This window comes from Centrocercus urophasianus, unplaced genomic scaffold, assembly GCF_019232065.1.
Source record: "Centrocercus urophasianus isolate 14NV4802_14NV808 unplaced genomic scaffold, USGS_Curo_1.0 seq_30, whole genome shotgun sequence".
NCBI classification, from domain to species: Eukaryota; Metazoa; Chordata; class Aves; order Galliformes; family Phasianidae; genus Centrocercus; species Centrocercus urophasianus.
The window spans coordinates 3611517-3635667 of record NW_024884867.1 but is presented as its reverse complement, the minus strand read 5'-3'; the positions used below and the strand labels follow the sequence as shown (position 1 = coordinate 3635667).

The following is a 24151-nucleotide window of genomic DNA, read 5'->3' as shown; positions in this document are numbered from 1 at the left end:
CAGCGCAGCTCGCGGCGCCGCAGCAGCACCAGCAAGATGGCGGCGGCCGTGGCGCGAGGCGGCGGTGCTGCAGTGCGGCGGAGCAGGTACGGGCAGGGCGGGACGGCGCTGCGCTGCTTCGTGCTGATGGGCCGGGGCCGGAGTCAGAGCCAGAGACGGAGCTGAGGGCGGAGTGGCAGCCGCTGACAGCCGTTAGGGGTGATCCCTGAGCCGGGGTCGGCCGCTTCCCGGCGCCGGGCGCGTTGCTTATTGCCTTGCTGTGTAAAACGTGCAGCAGTGCGGGGCTTTTTACCTGGTGAGGACCCGGTTGTGGGAAACTGTGCTTTGGGGAACGCCTGTCCTGCTGCGTTTGGGTCAGCACTGTGGTTCTACGCTCTACCTGTCAGCTTCTTAATACTCGTGATGCTGTTTTACGAGGATAAGTGAAAACTGTAGCTAATTATCTTTAACTAGCAGTAAAACATTGCTTGTGAGTGCCTACTGCTATCGCTGTGTGGTTTCTGGACGAGAAACCTATTCATAGACTCCTTATTTTCTAAATAAAGAGTCTACTTGAAACTTGTGAGATAGCTGAAATTCATTCTTAAAAATATGAAAGAATGCTAATCGCTTCCTGGAACTGAATCACCCGAATGATGCAGAAAGCCGTAAGTTAATGAAGTAATTCTGCTCTTAGTGTGCATCTGATGGGAGCAGGTGAAAGGTCACAGTGCCAAATGAAGACGTCCCAGCTGTCATGTTTGCATCCTGAGAGCAAGACCTGGCACTCGTTACTTTCCCAGCAGTTGGCCTGAGAAATGGCAGAACTTCTTTGCAGATCCCATAACTTTTCTATGTTTGCCATCTTCCCATCAGCGTGCGAGAAAGGCAGATTTGAGAACCCGGTTTGTGGGTGTATCTTAAAAGAGTTGTGGCTCTTAAATGGCACCTGCATGTGTGGCAGCGTCCTGGAGGTGGAATAATGCCAGGTCATTTTGTAATGATCTCATTACAAAGCTTTACCACGTTTATAAGCAGAGTTTGTTTTGATCAGCATGGCTGGATGCCACTTTGTAATAAGCACTACCTTTGGGTGGATGTAAATACATATTAGCCGTGTTGTTGCAGAAGATAATGTCAATATTTATGCTGCTTACCATTCCTCCAAATTATAGGAATTTTGCTTTAGACCTTCTTATAATTTCCCCAGTAAAATACAAGTTGTTTATTGGTCTTGGAGTAGTTGTTTATGTGCTGTTGGATCAAATCCAACATATTAAACTGGAAACTGATCTAGAGAAGAGTAATTCACTGGCTTTAGTCACTTCTTTGAAAAATAACAGATTGTTGGTCTTGTAGACCAGGGTAGTGCATAAAATCAAAGATTACATTGCATACCACTGACTTGCTCTTTTAAAGGCTCAGGTTGTATTCACAGTAACCAATATATTACAACTCCAAACAGCTTGAGATAGGGTACATGACATTAGCAAGCACTATACTCAGAAGAGCATAATTATTATCATAAAGTTTAAAAGGAACATATATTCACGTTTTGATAAGAAAATAGAAATACATGGGGGTAAGAAAAGCGAATTAGACACATCTAAACAATGAGGTATCTGCAGGAGCAGTTGGATTTTTTGTTTTATTGGAAGAGGGGGAGGTAGGCCTGAAGAAAATGGATTTTAATGCTTTACTTTATGAATCTCAGTACTTTGAGGGGAATTTTCCCCTCTGTGTTGTTCAGCCTCTGAATGTTCTGTTTACATTTGCACTGTAAAACGTTTGTACTTGAGCCACTGTCTGTTATATGTTACATTTACAGTTTCCTGACTGGCTGCAACTTCCTCATATGTGAAAACCCGTGCGTTAGAACTGCAGTCCTGTGGAAGCAGCCACCTTCCAGGACGTTTTTCAGTGGTAAGTGTATCTTGTATGTAATCCAATGTTTATAAATTCAGGATTACTCAAAATTAGTCAAATTATGATTGAATAGTGGTGAATATAAAGTTCTTGATATTGAAGCAAGTGAACTTGGAGTCCAGATTCAGAGACCTGCTCGATTTATGGAATTTCTGTAGACATCAGCTTGCAAATAGTGATTTTAAACTTCTGGTGTTTTGCTGGCAGTAAAATAAGCATATTTATCTATTTCACAAGATTGTTTTATTAGATTATTCATTGTTTTTCCCTTTTTTTTTTTTTTTGAATGCTTAGATAGCAAACTTAAAAGCAAACAATTTATATATATATATAGATATAGTTATAATATTTATACTTACATATATGTAGTTACAATAGGGGCATTTTAGACAAATAATCCCTAGCCGTGGTTGAAAGCTACTTCTTCCTTCTACAAGTGCCATCTGTTCCACAGTGATTTTATGGATATGAAGAGCCTTGCAGAGAAGCAAATCTAGGCAGCAGTTTAGATGCTGTAATATCCAGAGCAGTGCTTGGCTAAAACTGGAATTTGGATCATTGTCTCAAATTAGGAATACCTGTGTTAGAGCATGACAGAATACAAATTGCATGCTTGTTTTTGTTTTTTTTTCCCCCCTTGATATTTATTCACCCTTATACTTCATCATTCTCGTGTGTTTTTTATCAGAAAAACTGGCTTCCTTTGTCGTTGTGACATCTGCTGCCCTGTGGTCCCTTTTAATACGTCTCATTTGAGGGTTGTTTTTTTTTTAAGCTGCTTTGATACTTCAACACTCCTCCTGTACACTGCAATTATCACTTCTGAAGAAACCTGTCTGACAGGGCCAGCAGAAGAAGAGCCAAGATGATCAAGTGAATGGTGGCTACATTCCTAATTTCTCCCTTGTATTTTTTCATAAGGGAAATTTATACTGGGATATTTTTCCAGATCTGTTTTATTCAAAATGAGGGAATTCACATTTCCTTACACTCCCTCGCCTCAATGACTGGAGAATATTTTGTAAACCAGATGTAATCAGACTGTGATCAGAGTGCTTGGAGTGATGCTAGAGGAAGCACCTCTGTGTGGAAGGACATATATGATGGAATGTATTCATTTTTAAATTGTTTCTAGACTTCAACAGTTTTTGCAGTGATGATGATCTCTGTAGCAGAATAAAGGCAATTTACCACAGGTTCCTTTTCTGTAATTACCTTTCCCAGATTGTGTAGCTTTCTGAGGGCTCTCCAGATGAAAAATTACTTTTCTAGAGGCAATACAATTTAGCAGAGTTTCATTTTAGTACAGTGTTTTAAATATACTTTCTAAAAAAACTTTAGAAATAGAAACAACTTTAATGAAATGACTGTACTGAGCCAATATTTCATGTTCTTTGCATACCTATGTTGTATCAGTCTCTCTTTCTTATAAACGTTTTAGCATACTTTAATTGCTTACCATGCCCTGCAACATCTCATGCTCTCAGCATTTCTAGCACAGTGTGCAGCCAGGTGCCAGCCAGAAAAACTGAGCCTGTATTTTGCAGGTGGGTGTCACAAAGGGGAGATGTGAAGGCGTCATGGATGTTGGCTGAGAGGTCTTTGTAACAGCAGAGTCATGAAGTGAGCCTGATGACAAAAATGGTATCTGTTATTAACATGAAATTCAGAGGAATCATGTTAGACTGCGTAATGACTGACTTAAAAGGAGGCATCAAGCTTAGTCTCTAATGGATAGTAGGAAGGAAACAGGACATACCAGGTGGGAATTTGTTGGAAGCTGTTCAGCTGTGTTTCTGCTTTGGAGTGTAACTGTCATGCACTTGGGGACAGCTGAGAAGGTCAGAATCTAGCAGTTTAGCAGGCCTGTAAGAAAGAAGGTCTAAATATAGTTTTAAATTCCTATCTGTACTTGTAATTTTAATAAATTGTGAAATTGAGGTAGAATTATGTGAAATATTTAAGGCCTGCTAAAACGATGCTTGTGCTCTAGCTGGACAGGGCTGTGAAGAGCCAGTATTGTTTGTTGTTTTTTTCTTTACCGAGTATTTGTAAGCTTGTAGTCCATGTGTTGACCTGTTGCTAAAACAATTCCATGGTCTTACAGGTATTTTTTCCTTGTCAACTGAGGTGGCAATTGGTCCCATTTTGTAACAGCACTTATCTGGGTTAATTTCCTTGTCCAAATCCTTTGTCTCTTGTCATGTATGAATAGTTTCTTATTGAAATATATGCTTTTATCCATTCCAGAGAAGGGAACTTACTTTTTCTATTCTGGTTTGCTGAAAGTAGTTGATGATGAAGAGAAATCTCAGGTTAGCTTTACCTCGAAGGAGATCAGGCTTAGGATTAATCCAGAGCATGGAAACGTGCATTTAAAGTCCCCTGTCCTGGACTTGTTTCTGCTGGTTCATCTTCTGGAACAGGAGCTTTCCTCTTGCTCCTGCTGCTCACCAGATAGCTGTGCCAGTGTTTGTACCATTGGAGAACATGATGTTCAGCTGAAACCTCTGAACAGCATCAGCTGCCTGACCGTGGTGTTGTTGCCAGAGTCAGAAAATGAACTTTGGTTTTGGAATCTGTAAACTTGTGTGAATTTCATTTATGGCTGAAAGATGTGGAGTTGTATTTTTGATTGTTTTGTCAGCAAATGAACTCTAGCACAGGAAGAAAAATGTTTGCAGAGGTCTATCAGTAGTTCTTGTGCTGGAAACAGTCTCTGGATAAAACCTGTACAGAAACCAGAAAAAGCTGTTCCCACTGAGGGCTTTCTGGTATTTACTGGCTCTGGTGAAGTAACTGAGCAGCTTTGTCAACTTAGAACCGAAGATGTGGTGGGAAGGCAGTTAAAGGCTTTAGGGCTAACAAGTGCTGTTGGTCTCCACAGACATTTCTGTTGAAATAGTGATGCAGCTGTCTAGGCAGACCAAAGTTGAAAGGTTATAGGGTCTTTGTAGACTTAAGTAAGTAAAATCCTTTTTCATAAACATTTCACTGCTCTAAATGATCCCTGGCCTTTTGAGCATTTTCTTTAGGACAGGATCATTGAATTATACCATAGAACCACAGAATGGCCTGGGTTGAGAAGGACCACAGTGATCATTTAGTTTCAACCCCCTGCTGTGTGCAGGTCACCAACCAGCAGCCCAGGCTGCCCAGAGCCACATCCAGCCTGGCCCTGAATGCCTGCAGGGATGGGGCATCACAGCCTCCTTGGGCAACCTGTTCCAGTGCCTCACCACCCTCTGTGTGAAAAACTTCCTCCTCATATCCAACCTAAACCCACCCTGTCTCAGTTTAAAACCATCCCCCCTTGTTCCTATCCGCCCTCATAAACAGCCGTTTCCCCTCCTAGAATATTTTCTAGAATCTAACTTGAACTACAGTTGCTGCCTTGTTTTGTTTTGTATTTTTTTCCTCCAAAAGACAAGGTTTCTTCACTAAGAATAAAGCCATTTTCACATCATAATGTATTTTCAGACATATAAATCAAAATCTTTAAATGACATATTTTTGTTCATTTCTTTCCTATGTATTTTGACAAAATATGAGCAGGAGCTGCTTATATGGGGCATCTTTCTGTATCTTGTGTGGAGAGCAGCTGAGTGTCCCTAATCACTGCCACCTGGAATTCAAGCTCCCCAAGTTGCAGAGCAATTATGCTTTGTGTCTATGCATGCCTAGAAATAGAGCTGGTATTTACTGAAATTTTTTAGTTGTCCATTTGTCCTTTCCTAGTCAAGCCCTACCCCTAAGGTTGATGGAACGAGATAGAGCCTATTGTTTTTGCTTCCTGCTCACCCATGTCAATGATTGTTGTGGAAATCACACCACTCGCTGTTCGGGAATGAATTCCTTTGGGCAGCTTTTCTCTGTCTGGCAGTGACATCAGACTGTAATACAAGCAGGGCAGCTTGGTTGATTCAGCCTGAACAGCTCTGAAGAGTTTGGAAGAGAAATCTTACCCCTTAGAAGCTGCCCAGTAGTGTGTCACATGCAGCATGTGAGGCTTGTGTTAGGCAAGAGGAGCTCGATAATTTTCAGTAAGGAACAGATGTAATACTGGATGACATTTTTTCCTTCTGTAGCATGGGCATGAGCCTTCTGACTGAGCGAGGAGGAATAGTCTTGAGCCACATACACAAGATGTAATATAGTTAAAGTACACGAGTAACAAGACTTATTTTTTATAGAAATGTTAATTAAAAAAAAGCGATAAAACCACAAAACCAGTGGGATATTTGACCTTGGTTTTGTGAATCTGACAGCTAACAGGCTGGTTCAGTGGCAGTGGCTGCCACTCGCAGTGAGCTCTCAAGGTGTTTGTCAGGTTTCTGATGAAATTTTACTCTTCATGTACTTCATCCTTGAAAACAGTTGTTGGTACGTCCTGCCAAATGATGATGACATTGTTGAAGGCTAATTCAAACAAACTGAGCTTCCATTATATTGTGTATCAGAAGAACAAATACTTTTTCCAACGACAATGCTTGACTAGAGACTTATTCTCCATTTAGTTTATCAAAAGAAAGAGCAAGACTGCCTTCTTTTTTTGCTGTTCACAGGACTGTGTTTAGCCCATGTATCAGAATGCATAAAACTATTTCCCATAATTTGAGTTAATGCTGCAGTGAGCCCTCATGTGTTCTGGCTTCAGCTCAGACAGTGGTAAGAGCACACTGAGGGTTTGGTTGTTGCTGAGAGCTGGATGTGGGACGTGCCTGCTCTGTAGTGACCTGCATTACAGCAGAAATGTGCCTATTATTGAACCTATGCTAACCCAGGTTGTCACATCCTTCCCTCTTCCATTGAGGGCATTCCCAAATAGATATCTAACTGTAATGAAGGTTCTGATGATTGAGAAGCATGAAGCTCTGCATGTACACATTGTTCCTCTGTGACTGAGTTTTCCATGCTGTAATGACATAGAAGTCCAGAGGTGAATTTGTGTGCACTGTGAAGCCCATCCCCATGGTGCTGTCAAGCAGCTCATTTTACATACTTCCTGGGAAGGATTTTGGGGGAACACAGATGAGCAGTCAGTGCTGATCAGCTGAGTTTCAGTAACTTGGTAAGCTGCAATATCTGGAGCACACAGGAGTATATACTAATACCTTCTGTATCCTGCATTTCTGATGGTGTTTATATCTATGCTGACATCCCTCACTGTGCATATTGGCTATGTTTGTTTTAACTTTATAGCTGCTCTCTGAAAGTCTGCTTTCCTCTGTTACAGACAGGAGGAAGCTTCACACTGCTCCAGTAGGACAAGCCTTCCGCCTGCGCCCCTTCCATGTTCTGGTGGCTACAGGTGGGGGATATGCAGGATACAAAAAGTATGAGGGCTACAAGTTGGAACAGCTGGAGAAGAAGGGCATAGAGTTGCCTGTGAAGCTCGCAAGTGAATGGGAGGTAAGAAACTTGTGGCAATTTTGCTTCTGCTGTGTTTGAGGCAAAGCCCCTTTGCTTTCTTTCCAGCGAGGGAATGTGCAGTTCATTCTCTGTAGCTAGTGCATTTTTGACAAATTGTTTTTGTCTTTTAAGTGACTTGCTCTCAAGAGAGAACATAAGGTGTGCATCTGCAGCAGCTCTGAAGGAGCTGTTGGCTCTGTTTAGTGCAGTGCAATTTCTTACTTTCCCCACCTTATATTGCACGGTGACAAATAAAGCACATAATATACAGAATTAAATACAGAAATCAAACTAGGCAAGACTGAAATTGACTTGTCTGAGGATTAAAAAAACATTTAGTGCTGAGTTGGTCCCAGTCCTAGCTGAAGGTACAGCACGTGCAGCATCTGTAGGGTTTTTATTTCTCACTAGCAGTTCAGTAGCCAGTGAGGCTCAGGCTACTTCTGGCATTTTTCTTGCTTCCCAGTGCCTTCCTGCCTTATCTACTTTACAAGGATGCTAAGACAGAATTAACATATAGTCATTATAAATCTATGGTTTCTTTATACATTACATAAACTTATGCATACATTACATATACATCTTAGAAAGCACCTATATCTATAATGGAATTTGCTGACCCTGAGGCTTTTTTGCCTTTTTTTCTGGATTCCAAGGAGATTAGAAACTGTTGTGAAACAGCAGTAGGTATATCAGATTTGTGGATCAAATTCCTGCTGCAGCATTAAACAACTATTTCTTAACTGGACGTAACTGCTGTATTTCCTTCAAACTCTTAAGGATATACAGTAGAGCTCAGTGAAGGAGTTCAAAGTGTATGTGGTATTCTTCCAAACAGCCAGGTAAGTGCTTCAGTACTGTTTCAGGAGGCAAGGAGTTAAAAATTCTAGGAGTGTAAGATTGTGTAGGAGATGCTTCAGTGTGACCTTTAGCATCTCTTCTCTTTGCATTCCTGAGCGCACTGCCAGTCTGTGAGTGCTTTTGGCCACGTGCCTTCAGGGAACAAGGCTGGAATGCTTAAATTCGTTTTCACTGGTGATCCAAATGAGCTATGACCCAGGAAGGCTGGGTGCTGGCAGCTTAGGCTATGATAGCACCTGAGGAATTTGTCTGTAAATCTGTCTTCTGTATATTCTTTTCCTACTAAAGTTTATTCCAAAGAGATTTTATCTTTTGATTAAAAGAGAGACTGGTAAGCGTCTATGAAATATTTATTTTAAAAGGCACCATCAATTCAGTTTTGGTTCTTGGAAACAAATGCTGTTTTAATAATGTTCATATTTCTAGGTATGTAAATGAGTAATTCCCTTATTAAATTTGCTTTCTTTCATTATACTAGTATGCTGAGTGTTATTGCTGGTGGTTATTTGGTGAAGTTACAGATATTGCTTTTGGTGAAAAAGCTCTAAGAAATCACACTGAGAAGTTGTCCTGGTCCTTCCTGATACACTTGAGTTCTGTTGGATGCTTCTGTGGGAGGGAAAGGAAGCTTGAGAAAAGAGGAAACAGAGAAACTGTGTTCAAACATTGAAAGAAATATTCTAAACAATGAAGAATTCAAGAAAAATAAGAGCTGCATTGTTGCCTTTTTATTAGAAAGTGGAGGGTCTTTTTTTAGCTGAGCTCTCACTTTCCATTATTCTCTCTCTGGTTTTGCATCCCTGGAAGCACACTTAGGATTGAGGAAAAGAGGGGTGTTGTTTTCAGAACAGGACTGTAAGCCTTTGCATAGGTAAGAAGAGCCTGAGTGCGATTTAATGGGCTTTGAAAGCGATACAGACAGAGAAGCTGCTGCACGTGGCCTCAGTGCTGAGCCTGCTGCTGCAACACCCGGCTCCGATGTACCAGCATCGTGCTCATGTGCACACACACCATCATCCACCTGGCACCCAGTGTGCAAGGCAGGTTCCTTTTCTTCTGAGCAAAGTCAGAAATGCAATATGACCGTGTTATGGAAGCAGAGGATCTCCATGTTGCAGAGGTGCATATTGGGTATCACTGTTGTTTCTTTAGCACACCTGTCATTTTCTTTGAGACATCACGTTGCTAATAGCTTGATGTGAATAACACCTTAGTGTGTCTCATAGTGCGAATACCAGCGAAGAACAGCTCTCATTTATTTAGGTGAGGTAAAGCAGGGGGCTTGGAGGAAGACAGTTAGATACATCCATCAGATAGATGGAAGCTTATAGCTTCAAGTCCTTGTTGTCACCAAGTATTTCTTGGCCAGGATCTCCATGCATAGCTTGCCATGCATAAGGCATCGTGTAGCTTCTCGCCAAGCTGCTGTAGGATGGCTGAATTACTCGGTGAGACCTGGGCTAAAGAGTGATCAGGGTGACTGGAACTTCTTTCTGCTAGGAGGAATTTCTTGTACCTGTCCTGTGCTTCTATAGTTTATTCTGATGTAATGAAGTTTTGTGTAAGGATCTCCTGTTGGAATGACAGCACCTGCAAAAACAGCAAGCCCACAGGGGAACTGAGCTGTGGTGACGCTTCAGATGTCACTAACAGTCGTTTAAAATGGCTTAATGCAGTGGGGAAGTGCTTGAGTACAGATTTAAAGTCTTGATCCTTAAAGGGAGGAAGAACACAGCCTTCCTATTAATATTAGAAACTGTGCCAGGGGGTGTTTGTGTAACAGGAGATACACAGGGATATTTTGGCAGTCTGATACAGAAAGTGCTTTCCTTGGCTCATAGCTGAGAGATGTGTTACGGTAAGAGGTGTGTAACAAGTTCAGGAAAGAACTAATGGGGAAAAACATATATATATATTTTTTTATCCAACCTGCTTTGCTTTGGAAGAAGCACAGCCTATGGCTGCTGGATCTCATTCCTCATTCGCGTTGCTGGGTTCCGACCAGCGCACAGCTCCCCGGGCTGCGATGCCGGACGGCTTCACGCTGCGGCGCGCTTCCCTGCACCCGGAGCCCCGCGGCGGCGATGAACCCCGCCGTCCCCACGCGTCCCCCATCGCGGAGGCGGCGCCGTGGCCGCGTTCCGGTCCTTCCGCCCCCCCCCGGCTCCTCCCCGCAGGGCAGGGCAGCCCCGGGCCGCTTCCTTAAGACGCGGAGCTGCGTTCCGTGCCCGCACGGAGCCGGGCGGCAGCCGTGAGTATCGCCGTGCTGCGCCGCGGGTATCAGGTAGGGCTGCGGTCCGGCTTTGGGCTCCGTCCTTCTGGAAGCTTCACCGGCGGCGGTGCGAGGACCCGGCTCGCTCGGGGCTTACCTCGGGTGGGTTCGGGCGGAACTGCGGGGGGCGGCGCGGGGATGGGCGTTATTGGGTGGGTCCGGCTGCTTTGGTTGCCGCGAGTTGATGCGTCTCTTTGCGAAAGTAAACGCAACTTGTCCTGTTTCGGAGGAGAGAGTTTTGAGACCGTGGAACATCTGGGGGTGGGAGCGAAGGGAGGGGTTTCTACAAGCTTACATTTAAAAATCAAATGAAACCCCCGTACCCCTGCGGCTGGCTTAAAACACCGCTCCTCCCCGCGAGCAAAACTAATCAACAAGCACAACCGAGAGGAAGGTCTCCGTGTGAAAGAGCTCGAGGAGCCGCAGCCGGGCACAGCAGCCCCGCAGCCCCGGGGCCGCCCGGCCCTTCCCGGCAGCCACGTGCCGCCGCTGCTGCCGGTTCGTAGCGCTGGGAGGAGCTCCGCGATGAAACGTTTGGATGCGGACGGTGCGTTTTTTAAACGGGAGTTCTGCTACCAAATGTAGAAAGTGAGAGCGGAGGCCGCGAGCCTTCCGGGGAGCGCGTTCCAAGGCCAGTGATTCATGGGTTCAAACGTGGGTCTGAAGGACGGTTACACGTTGGTAAGGCTCCAGGCAGCAGTGAAAGGACGTTTCTGTGGGGCCACTGGATGTGAGGCTCGTTTGAGCTGATAGAAGCCGGCAGTTTGCTGTTGTCCAAGAAGCAGATTCGTCCCCGTGTGCATTGAGTCGATCATCATCGCACACTTGGGGCACGTGTTGCTTATTTATGGCAGGGTTGCACAAGCCTGGTGCACAGTGCTTTCTCACAGATGGCTCACACACACAGAGCCATCCTTCTGCTCGGCACTTACACAGAATTACAGCAGTGTTCCACTCCAGTTGGTCTGTAGTTTTCATGCAATTGCAACAGTACTGACGCTGCTTCCATTGCTATGCCTGATCACGGGAGGGGTCTTCACCCATGCAGGGCTCTTCTTGACCTGTGGGTGTGAATCTTAGCGTTACATTGAAAGTAGTTCAGCCAAGGATGCACAAACCTGGGGTTTTCTTCTCAAGTTGTGTCACCAGCTGTCCTCGTTAATGTCCACTCCAAGGCCGCCTGGCTCTGGGGAGTCCCTGGTTAAGTATTTATTCTACTGATACCTAATACAATGGTAGCTCAGTTTGTTTAGAATTAGCCTTCAGCACTGTTAGATTTAGATTAGACCCTTCTCTAGGGATTTTTACTGTATCATGACTACTTCTTTTATTTACTTATATTGGATTCTGTGTGGGATCGGACAATTGGCAGGGTTTGGTACAGATCTCCGCACTCCAGCAAATCAACAGCTGTAAGGTTCTTGTCTGAGCTAACAGCGTGGGGCTGGTGGCACTGCCTGGATCCCAACAACAGCCATTTGGAAATTTCCTCGGCGGGTTCCTCCACCAGCTCTTGTTCCTTTCCCTGTGGAATCATACAATGGTTTGGGTTGAAAGGGACCTTATAAATAGTCTCATTCCAACTCCCTTGCTGTGGGCAAGGACACCTCCCACTAGAGCAGGCTGCTCAAACAACGGAGGGAAACCCAGAGTGGATTTTCGGTTTCAGCTGTGAATTGGTTGTGGGGCAGCTGGAGGAATGGCAGCTTGCCATGTCTGACAGCACTTAAGCAGACTCAGGTATTTGCATCTTGGTGAATGTAGTGAGGTCAGTAGAACAGAACTAAAGAGAAACATAGGTTGTTACGCTCATCTGAGCTGATTTTTTTGATTTAGTGGAGAAAAAAGCCTCCTAATGCCAATAATTGGCCATTCCTGGAGAGGAATCTCAGACCACGCTGTAAAACAATTAAACTGAAGGGTGGTGTTCCCCATTGCGTTGGGCAGCAGAACATTTTAGCATCCGTTCATTTTCAGGAAGCAGATGAGCTTGCTCCTTTGTAGGGTCAGGCTTGCACAGTCTGGAATACAATTCCTTGAAAACGTGTGGGGTATGAAACTGAGCTGCTGTTGAGAGAGCTCATGGCCGGACCTCCCTAATCCCTGAGGAGCTTCGAGTAGGTAGAGAGGCTGCTGAGAAGTGGGGGTAGGGTGCCAGCCCGACTTGGGCAGCAATGAATGCGATTGCTGCAAGTAAACTGCTTGACAGGGTTATGGAGAGTGGTTTTCATTTACTCTGAAGTGCCTTTGGAAACGGTGTTGTCAATTTTTCTATTTAAAATCCTTTTTTTTTTAATGTTGGCAACTTCCAGCATTCCTGGGAAGTGAGCAGAAATAACCCTCCTGTGCTCCTTGTTCCTTTTCTTTGAATTTTGGTAGGATTTGGGGTACTTTTTTTTTCTTTTCAGTGCAGTTGTCAACATTCAGCTCGCACAACAATAAGCACAGGGTTTGGAACTTCCTGTGACACAGGATATCATGTCACCGTTTTCTTCTTGAAAAAAAATTATCATCATGCAGGCACTCCAGGGGTGTTTCTAGGGAATATCTGAAATATTTGGAGTCGAGGGCCAATAATAATACATGATTCTTTTTGGAATATTTTCCTTTCGAGGCCTGAGCAGGAAGTCTTTAGCTAGTTCTACATTTTCATGCTGACCCTCCCACTTCTCCTGGCTTATCTCTAATGAAACGCAGCCCTTTCTCTTACCTCAGCACCAGTGCTCTTTTTATCTAATCTGCAAGACACACAGCTTATGGAGATCTATATTTAACCCAGACTATCACAGAAAAAGAGAAATGCATAACCACTGTAGTGTTAGTCCCTAAACTATTCTGGGTACTTGGTTTAATTCTGAGGTGAGATGTACCTAGCGCGCTTCCCCTTTCAGTTTCAATCTGCCTTAACAGCCCAAATTCAGACAACATGGGAGGCAGGAAATCTGGGTTTGAGATGTGGTCTGCAGGGCCAGAGAGGGAAATTTCTCTCTATATTTGCTTATAATTCAGAGATAGAAATACTGCAGCCTTTTGTCACTAAAATAAACAAAAAAGCATTACCAACAGTCAGCCAAGAAAAAAACAACTTCCTTTACTCATGTTTTGCATTTCAGTTCTGCTAGATATAAACTTGTGGCAGTGTTGAGAGCCACATAAAAGATACATTAACACCTTTATAATTCATTCACAAGCTGGCCCTAAAGCTGGCTTATTTCATTAAGCATTTGGGCATTTGTAGAAGAGAGTCCTTTACCTGCTGCCTGGGTGTCTTCTGAGATGGAAAGAGATTCCAGGGGCTGGATGTTGACATCTGGCAAGAGTTTGTGAAAGGGAAAGGTCTGCCTTTCCTTCTCAAGATGGTCTGTGGGAGCAGGGAGGGATTTTTGGTGCCAGGTAGTCCAGAACTGCATTAGCTGCAGCTGCTGCACTGCAGAAGTGAAGCTGGCAATTATCTCCTCCTCTTCTCCGCCCCACTCCTCCTCCCGGCCTCATATTCAGGCCGCCGCTGAGGTTAGCAGCACAAGGCTGGTGGGCTGCTCTGACGGAGCCTCGGCGCCCAGCAGCCTGGGACTGCAGCGTGTTCCTTGGAGAATTGAGCTTCCATGGCGGCCAGGACGAGAGAGAAGCAAGGACTGCTTCTATGGAGAGCTCATTTTTATCTTGTGCAGAGTCATCTTTGTAGCGGGATGTTGAAATGTGACACAGTGCCTGTTTGTTTGCAATAGCTGCAACCCTCGTAGCAGAAATTCAAGTGGGAAACAGAGGGGGAATCCAGAGGCAAACCAGCGGGAGAATTAGAAACCGTGACGTCGCGTCCTCCCTCCTGTGCCGGAGCAAGCAAAGAAAGGAGAGGTAGAGGAAAAAAGACTGAGCCTTGCATCCAGCCGTCACCCTGACAATGTGTCAGTCAAACGCCCTGCAGGGACCAGATCTGCACACAGGGAAATGGTGAGATGCTGTAAAGCTTTATCTAACCCTCCACCCTCTTGCTACAACCTCCACAAAGTTAAAATTCATGTCCGGAGGCTGCGTTCAGGGAACGGCGGCAGCAGCAGCTGTGCCGGGGACCCGCACCCACAACTGGACAGCCCGGGCCCAGCTGGCTCTGCTGGCGGGACACCAAATAGGAGAGCTCGTTTCAGGTACTGTGTGGTGTTTTCTGCTTTGCAAGAATGGTGTCTTGAAGGGAGAAACGAGGGAGGGAGGGTGGGAGGGTTTCTGGGCTGGAGGAGCGACAGCCATCTGCAAAGCTTTTGTTTGGCCTAATTACTATAAAGCTCCTTATGCGATGAATTGTCAGAGAAGGGCATGCTGTTATATGACAAGGGGAATGAAGAGGGTTTCTTTCCTTTCTCCCATTCTCCATCACGAGGAGAATAGGAAGATTAGCCAGGGACTGCACTGAAACCAGGCCAAGCAGCGGGGAGCCCCAGGGCTCCGGAGTGCGCTGCCAGGATGCAGCTCGGATGGGATTGGTCCGCCAGCAACTGCAGTGGCGGGGGGAGCGTGGCAAGGGAGCTGGACCCTGGGGAGCAGGACCGTGGCATGATGCCGAGAGCCTGGTGCCGATCCTACTGGCCTCGTGCAGACTGCAAGCTGGCAGGTGATGAGTGGGAGGAAGGACATGGAGTGCCCCTTCCTATTCCCATGTTGAGTCAGTCCCACCTCCCACTGAGAAAGCAGCTTTACATCTGCTGAGACAGCACTTCATCTCCTTAGGTGTTGGCTGCTATCTTGTTTTCCTTGCTTTGTGATGCACAAATAATTCTCTGAGTTTTTACGTGTTTATTTTTTTGGAGGAAAGTTGTATTCACTGCAGAGAGGATCAGTGAGCCAAAAGCACCATCTTGCATCCCAAAGTGGTGACAGATGTCACCTGCCTATGTGATATTTTAATCCTGACCCACATTTTGAAAATAACAGGTTGGCAGGAAAATTTCCTTTCAAGATTCCCAGCTTCTTTCCACCCTGAAAAGAAGTAGTTCATACTTCATATTGTATAGTCTGGTGTAAAGGAGAGCTGTTCAGAGCAGCCAGAGCGTACCCTTCCAGTCTATGTACACACAGCTGCATCCTGGTTGCAGGCATTTGGACTGCAGCAGAGTGGGAAGTACACCCCTGGCTGGGGTTTAAGGCAATGCCCAGAAGACTTGAATATTTTGCCCCAAGTAGGCAGACTTCCATTTGATAACGTGACCTGGGCAGTATCAGAAATGGCTTCGTCAAAGTATTCTTCATGAGCAAAGCCAAAGAATAAATGGGTACCCAAGGGGTCTTTCATCCTCCTACCACAAGGGTCTGAACTGAGGTAAACAGTGCCCTCTGCTAGTTAGAGGAGCAGCTTCTCCCTTGGAGAGTTGCACACTCAAATTCTGCCTACAGCCATATATGCTGAGGTTGCTTTCAGTCAGAAAATCCACTGTATGGAAAGTCATTAGTGCAGTTGGTTATGAGGCAAAGGAGTGATTAAGCTGTAGAGACTGGGTTATCAGTCAATATCAGCTTTGTTCCGCGTGTTCTCTGTTCAGCACCAAGGGTACCCAGTTAATATTTAAGACCTGGAAAGATGTCTTCTGTCAGTCAGTCAGTTATTTGAGCACTGTATCAACTCGCTCAGCAGTGCCACTCCTGTTGTTTCTCATACACTTGTTCCCCCAAGGCAGTTAACAACCAGCAGGTCTGCGTGAGTTTGACTCTGGTCTCATTTAAGACATCATCTAGTCTTAAAGATTCCTTCAACACATGAGCACTATGGGAGGCCTCTGTTTCTTAGATCGCAAGGATTTCTTTAATTAGTTTCTGCTCATTGTTTCCTCATTGCTGCTCCTCCATACAGTGCTGGGGTTGATGTCCCAGAATCACAGGGTTCTGGCTTTCTACCGTGGCTGTCCTAGAGATGGAACAGTCAGGAGCAGCATTTTCTGGGGGTGTAACCTCCTGATATTCGGAAGAAGGATCTTTGCTCTCTGTTGTTTGCATTGTAAACTATCATGTTATGTTGTTACTCGGATGAAGAGTATTTTACTGGTCCTCTATTTTGGGAAGAACTTGCCAAAATAAAGGAGTAAGGACTTGCAGAATGGATCTTTAAGTAACGATGAGTAGGAATAAATCACCCCCAGCTACCAGAAGCTGGCGGTTCTGATGCTGAGATGGCTGACCCTCTGATGTTGTGTATGTAATCTTTCAGGTTGCAATTTCCCCAGCTGGCCCTGAGGCGAAGGTTGGGCCAGCTAAGCTGTATGTCTAGGCCTGCTCTGAAACTCCGTTCTTGGCCTCTGACTATTCTCTATTACCTTCTGCCTTTCGGTGCTCTTAAGCCCTTGACCAGAGTGGGATGGAGGCCTGTGAGCAGGGTAAGTGCGAGCAGGTCTCTTGTGCTTCGTGTCCGTTAGCTGTGTGGTGCTGAAGGGAGCTGGCAGCAGCTGGGTGGAAGGGCCCTTAACATTAGAACAGGCTGAGCATCACTAGCATAAAAGCAGAAAGATTAAACCCATCCCTTTAGTTTTACTGTTTAGAACTGCCGTGACTTAATTGCTTCACAGATAAGTCATTTTTCAGTAGCAGTGAATTTATCTGTCCTCTAATGGTTTGTCCACAAAAATCAACAGAAACTTCTGAATTACTTCAGTCGCCTCAAAGTATGAGGGTGAGGATAATGCAGAGCACACTGCTCTTCCAGTTCCCTTTCCTGGCCATGCTGAAATGGCCTCCTGCTTTTTTGTATAGAGAGGGTTTGTTTTTCAATTTTTTTTTATTTTTATTTTTTTAATATTTCTAGTTGAGCCTTTCCAAATAATACACTAATGAAGATCTCTGCTCTGACACCGATGAGAGTAGTCTAAAGGCAGCCCTGCATGGAGGTATTCTCTACATCTGTAATGCAGTTGCAGAATGCAACCACATTAATGTTTCGTTTGGGTTCATCACATCAATTTGAAAATCAGATGTTTTGGAAAAGAAAGGCTATAGGAAATATCAGTGACAATTCCTGTGACTTTACAGTTGCACCTGTATATTCTCAGTGCTGGTGGGAAACTGAGCAAAATTGATTTTAGAAATGAACACTGTATAAGGCATGTCAGAATGGCAAAGTGTTTTTTTCTTCGTTACTTCAGCTAGAGCACTGTTGATTTGGAGGATTTTATTTGGAGCAATTTGGTTGTTTATTGCTGAAATGTCACTATTTTCATGTGCAGAATGGTGATTTCTGAGTCAAGTCCTATTTCACTGTATTTGATAGGATGGACGGGCTCTCAGCCAGCGCGCGCTCGTTTGTGTTTATTGCTGTACTGTGCAAGCATTCAGCTGGTAGTGAATATGATTAAGAATAAACGATGAGTCTTGCTAAGGAATAAAACAAACCAAACAAAAAACACTTTAAAAATAACTAAAAAAATCTTGGGAGTGAAATACAGCTGAGTTATGTTTGAAACATTGCTCCAGATTCAGCAGAGAACTACTTCTTTTACAAAACTGGTCTCAGAGGGCTCATTTTCTGTGCTACCTCCTACATGGTCACACATACACGTTTTCTGGCTGACTGTGGGTTACACAGACCTCAGAAGCTGGAGTTACCAACAGGGTATGCTGTCATCTGTCCTGCTACATCAGTAGTATACTTCTTACCAACATTGTTTCATTTGATTTTTCTTGCTATTAAAATGCATGCTTTGGTGTAAGCCCAAAGGTAAACATATTTCTACAGAAATTCAGGCATTTTAGCAGTTACCAACTAATTTGTTGTGGGAGGAGTAAGGCTGGCATCAGCTTATACCAGTTTAAGTGCATTGACGTGGGTATATTTTTTCATCTGTATGCCTTATCAGAGATACTGGAACATAGAAAATACTGTCATTAGGAGGTGCGTTATTTTTCTGTCAGTTTTCATTTGGTTGTTCACAATGAGTACTAAATTGTTAATGTTGAGCCCCTCTGAGAAGTATTCCACTGCCATGTGTGAAATACCTTTTCCTGTAAGCCTCACATGGGGCAGTTTCCAGTAACTTGAATCTGAAGCTTTAACCTGAAAGGCAGTAGAGTTTCTGACTTCAGTATATAGTATGTAATATATTATATAGCAAGCATGTAGTAAGTTTCATCCTATCCCTTGTTTGCTGTCATCAGAATAGAAGAAGTGAGGAGTGCAGCGTTTAATTTTTCTCTGCTTAAAGGCTAATCCATTTGTGCCAAGGGAGTTGTTGGCACGAACAGCTTGATTCTCTTTTCTTTATGGGAAGGACTGAATGACGTGATGTAATTAATTCTTCCTTCAGGTTGCTCTGTACAAGTCAGTACCAACTCGACTGCTCTCACGAGCCTGGGGTCGTCTGAACCAGGTGGAGCTGCCCACGTGGCTCCGGAAGCCTGTTTATAGCCTGTACATCTGGACGTTCGGTGTGAACATGAAGGAGGCAGCTGTTGAAGATCTGCATCACTATAGAAACCTCAGTGAATTCTTTCGCAGGAAGCTGAAACCACAGGCACGGCCAGTTTGCTGTGTGCACAGTGTGGTGAGTGAAGGGAAATGCAAATGTCCCCCCGCCAAGCAACTTGTCTGCTTGCTGTGGTGGATGGAAGGGTGAGAAAAGCATAAATTTCCACTGCATTTCCTTTTTTTTTTTAATCTGTGCTGTAGATTAGTCCTTCTGATGGAAAGATCCTTAACTTTGGACAAGTAAAGAACTGTGAAGTGGAGCAAGTAAAAGGGGTTACTTATTCTCTGGAGTCTTTCCTGGGACCTCGCATCAGCACAGAAGACTTGCGTTTCAGTGAGGGTAAGTTCTGACCCTCACACCTCTTGTGCTCTGCCCATTCTAACTGTCCATAGACATCACATTTCCAGGAAAAAAAGCAGTTTTCTGATGCTTGTTATATTTTTGGGGATAAACATGTCACTGTTGTAGTTCTTTTACATCAGAAGCTTGCACTATCTAACTCATTCTCCCAGTTTCTTTGGTTGGTTCCATTTCCTGTGGTTATATTAATAATTACAATGACTCCAAGGCCTGCCATTGGTAACAGTGCTATAGCATTCCTGCTGACAGACCATGTGCCTGAGCACATGGTTAGCAAAGACTGGCTGCTCCCTAATGCATTTTGTGCACAAGCACTGTACCTCTATGATATGTGCTGTCACCACTTCTGCACCTTGAGCACCATCTTCATGGCCTTCAGTTTTGATAAGAGCAACATATTTTGTTGAACTGGAGAGGGGGGAATGGAGAGAGCAAGTTCTGCTAACAGCAGGCTTATTTTCAACATGATCTCCAACACAGAATTTCATAAACCTAAGACCTCTTCACAAATTCTGTTACTTCAAATGGTAGCTTTAGGAAAACAGGATTTCAGTTTTGGAGTTCAGATTCCCTAAGCAGAGAAGCAGAAACTTCCAAACTGTTTAAAACAGTACAGGATCTAATCTCATTTTGTAAAGGGAAAAGAATACATTGACATATTTGATTCTTGGGCCTATTTCTAGTCTATCAACACGTGCAGATTGCATTCAGTCCATTGTTTCTAATACAGATTGCTCAACTATGGTAACGATGGCATGAAGAGTACCTTTAACTCCTTTCTTTCTATACAGTCCCACCTGGCAACTCATTTCAGCAACAACTAGTCACAAAGGAAGGGAATGAGCTCTACCACTGTGTAATCTACCTTGCACCAGGGGATTATCACTGCTTCCACTCGCCCACTGACTGGAGAGTGTCACACCGCCGTCATTTTCCAGGTAGGTTTCTTCTAGAAAATGAATGCAGAGGGGCTGTGGATGGGAGCACTGCTACAGGCCCCTGCAAGTTGAGATGTGCCAGTGGAGCACTTGTACATGCTAGATGATGGGAGCATGGTGCTTTGTCACACATGGTTATGAGTTCTAAGGCAGTATAGTTTACCAGAATTAATCACATGTGAATTGTAAAAGCAGTAATACTGCATTCAGGCTTTCCTAATTCTTGGAAATAATTGTTGACCCAGGTTGATCCTATTCTCCCAGGGGGAAAAAAAAAGAAGAAAAAAAAAAAAAAGATCAGTTTGCATATGAAGTACAGTTGTGCAAGTCAGAGCAAACAGCAGCTTAAAATATGATCTCTGTTCCTGTATTTGGCAAAAAAAAGATAGAGCCAAACAGTAATTCTACCAGAGTTGGTTTCAGGTGGCTTTGTCTTCCTCTTTGCAGACCATCATGCTCTAGCTCAGCAAAAAAAAGAGTGCATTTCTTGGTCTTCAATCCCTAATGTCTTGGTTTTGATGTCAAACACTCTTAGGGAAGATAAAGACCTGCCACAAAGTTTGAGAAATCTGTCAAATGCCGGATTTAATCTATGTTATGAAGTCAAACTCCACAACAAAGGAGTTTAATAAAATGTAACTATCAGATTCAACGTAGTGAAGTAATGCACTTACATCCAGACAGTTCTGCAGTACTGTTATGAGACTGATAGTTGAGCTTGAGTATTTTCTCACTATTGCAGGCTCTTTGATGTCTGTGAATCCTGGAGTTGCTCGCTGGATCAAGGAATTGTTCTGCCACAATGAACGGGTTGTCCTTACAGGAGACTGGAAACATGGATTTTTCTCTTTAACAGCTGTAGGAGCAACAAATGTGGGCTCTATCCGCATCTACTTTGACCAGGTGAGTAAGATTACTGACAGGCAGCTTTCTGGTTTTGATTGTTGAGGTTTGTAAAGCATAATGGAAGAACAATAAAAAATCTAAATCCTATCAGCCTGAAATTAAGATGTTTCACCCTGTTGATATTCTGCACTGTAGACTTTTTAATATTCCTGTTGCGTTTTTGAATTCTAAGGTCCTGCATTGACAATGCCTTGATACCCAAAAGCTGTGGCTATACAGATAGAGTATTGAGACTCTCAACAGTTTCTTCCTTCTCTTTACAGGATTTGCATACCAACAGCCCACGTTACTCAAAAGGTTCCTACAACGATTTCAGCTTCATATCCAACAACAACAAGGAGGGAATCCCCATGAGGAAGGGAGAACATTTAGGGGAATTTAACTTGGGCTCAACTATTGTACTAATCTTTGAGGCACCCAAGGACTTCAAATTCCACCTTAAAGCCGGACAGAAAATCCATTTTGGAGAAGCACTGGGCTCTCTCTAGAGACTGACACAGCAAGAAGGCTTTAGATACACAGGAACTCCTAATACATCATGGAGTGTTTCACTTGACAAGCGTGTATCACTCAGCAGGACCTGGGTGAGGAAAAGAGCTGTCTTTGCTGTGTTCACCTTTAGAATATTTGGCCTATATTTGCATATTGCTGCTGAAACGCAGAACGAACATGTATGTATCAGGTACAGTTGCCTTTAAAGATACTGACCATGGAGGTTTCTGTCCTACCCTGTGCCTGTAGTCTTTTGTGTTCTCCCCCTCAGTGTGCCACAGGATAACTATGTTCATAAGCTTATAAATCCCTTTTAAGCCTTCCTAGACTGCAGGTCCAATGGGTAAGGGTGGAAGCAGAGATTAGCTGTATTTAAAGGGACGTTGACAAGTTGAGTCAGACCTTGTACCTTAAATATGGAGTATCTTTTTCAGATCTTAAATAACAGATGTGTTCTCATCTTTATTCTAAAACACTCCTCTGAAGTTCTTACATAAAATGCACGGAGAGCCAGAAAGTTCAATGGACAAGTATGGCTTTGCACTCCAAACTAAGCAAAATGCACAGAGAGTATCTGTACAGTAAGTTACATGCCCAATCTATTTCCAATGTTAGACAACTTTTAATTCTTTTACCTATGTCCCTTTAGAAATGGACTTTGCACTGTATTTTAAAGCTAAAAACACTGTGTCTACATTCCATATGATGAAACTGGTCATCTTGGGATTTTATTTTTTTAAATATTAAGAGACAGATCCATGTGTCCATTTTCTACTCTATGGTTTTATTTTGCTATTCCAGGCCTTAAGGACTTTGCATAAGAGAAAGTTCACTTCTGGAATTAAGGGTTGGAAGACAGATGTTTCTCCTGTGATTCTATGTATCTTCATTGTTGCTTTGTCATCAAATTCTTGAAGAATTAGTTCCTCTGTTTACAGAGCAGCTTCAGATACTTCAGGACCAAATTTTATTGCATGGAGTGAAATGCCCTATGTGCTGACAATGTGTTAAAATATGGCAGATTTTTGAAACAATCTTTGGCCTCCCAGCTGCCAACCTGGCTGTCCTACAGTGGACTGGCAACTATTTCGTCTTAGCTGAAACAGAAAAAGCCACACCTGCTCTGATTTCTGCCCTCATACTTAATGATGAGAATGGGCTGGGTCTTGAATGCTTTATGCTGAAGCTTCACCTTACAGTGAAAATTAAGAGCCTTGTTGTAACTTCACATCAAGAAGAGTCAATAACGCCCTGGATCTGTTGAGTATGGCACCAAAAGCCCTGACAGAAACTGTGCCAAACTGGAGAAATTCCATTTTAAAGCAATATATTGATTGGTTTTAGAGTTTAAATTCTTCTAAGTCCAGACAGTCCAACATTTAGAACTGTCTTTGCTGCCCAGAACTTGCTGGAGTGGACGTGCTTACAAAACTTGCCTTTTTGATCTCCAAAAATTTCTCATATTACTTTCTTGCTTGAGCCTTGGGTGTTTTTTTTCTGCTACTTCAAGGAGCTTAGTAGGCTTTGACCAGCTGTGTTTTCCTGAAGAAATACTTACCTTTTTTGTATGCACTGCAGAAAATAGAATATAATTTTATTGTACACGTCCAGTTTGCCAAGTCCTGCACGCTTAGCTTGTCATCAGGAAAGAAGGGATGGTAAACTGTGTGTAGTGATGTAGTCCAGCTGTGACTCAAAGATGATGGTGGCTGTTCAGGTGACAAGCAGGAGAAAATTCATTTGGCTCTGAGAGTCAGTGTTTCCTCACTTTACACGGGGAGGAGTCTGAAAGCTTGAAGTGGCTCTCGGCCACCTATGGCGTTAAGCTTCTTGGCATTAGCAAGTTTACTCCTGCAGCAGTATATTACCACAGACAGGTTCTAGAAATGTGTACTTTTTTAAACCCCTACGAAATACTAAAGCAAACATCAGCCCCAGCAGCTACAGCTGTGATTAGCCTCAACTTCAAAGACAGATTAATAGACAACACCTTCGTTCCTATGGATGAGAGAAAAATGACTGAATCTCTTCCCCTCTTTTCCAATGGGGTTGGTGGCATCCAGCCATAGCCAAAGCAATGTCAAGCTTTAATTTATTGCTACTCAGCAGCATCATCAGCTGCAGTAGCTGAAGGTTAATGACATGCAGTAGGAGGTAGATTACCTGATGTTTGCTTTAATAGAAGTCTTAAGAGGAGGGAGATGATTCAGTGTGTGAGTGGCTGGTTTTGTGAAGGTCTCAGTGCTGTACAGAGCTAGCTAATTAATAAATGTTACTTGCTATGCAGGGGTCAGCAATCACCCTGGAAGTGGAAGCAAAGTTCCTAGAGGGTACTGATAATGCTGTGAATTTCTCCTGCATGGAGAATCCATTGAATTCTTCAACTGTATCAGTAGCACGGTATTTTTGTATGTCAAAGTGTATGACTTACTGACATGAACTCATTTAATTGCAAACATTTTGAAATAAAGAGTCTTATCCGTGTTGCTTATTTCTGTGAAATGTCAGATTAACCTAAGCTCCGTCCTATGAGTGCAGTGTGAAGTTTGTTTGTTTAAAACCAACTA

At 43.6% G+C, this 24151-nt stretch overlaps 1 protein-coding gene across 9 annotated transcripts; it reads left to right on the top strand.

Annotated features, from left to right (window-relative positions):
• The first annotated feature begins 24 nt into the window (after positions 1-24).
• Positions 25-24075, top strand: PISD (phosphatidylserine decarboxylase). Of its 9 annotated transcripts, XM_042828529.1 has the most exons (9): positions 10467-10552; positions 14176-14398; positions 14476-14592; positions 16641-16806; positions 18727-18963; positions 19089-19227; positions 20040-20186; positions 20929-21089; positions 21356-24075. In XM_042828529.1, exons 2-9 carry the CDS (start codon positions 14349-14351, stop codon positions 21578-21580), a joined length of 1242 nt encoding a protein of 413 aa, XP_042684463.1. In that variant the 5' UTR covers positions 10467-10552; positions 14176-14348; the 3' UTR covers positions 21581-24075. The 9 variants fall into 9 exon arrangements, with proteins under 9 accessions (XP_042684464.1, XP_042684460.1, XP_042684468.1 ...); XM_042828530.1 differs by lacking the exons at positions 10467-10552; positions 14176-14398; positions 14476-14592; positions 16641-16806 and adding exons at positions 25-86; positions 1808-1902; positions 7142-7317; XM_042828526.1 differs by lacking the exon at positions 10467-10552 and adding an exon at positions 7232-7317 and having other exon boundaries at positions 14176-14592.
• Positions 24076-24151: the final 76 nt, after the last annotated feature.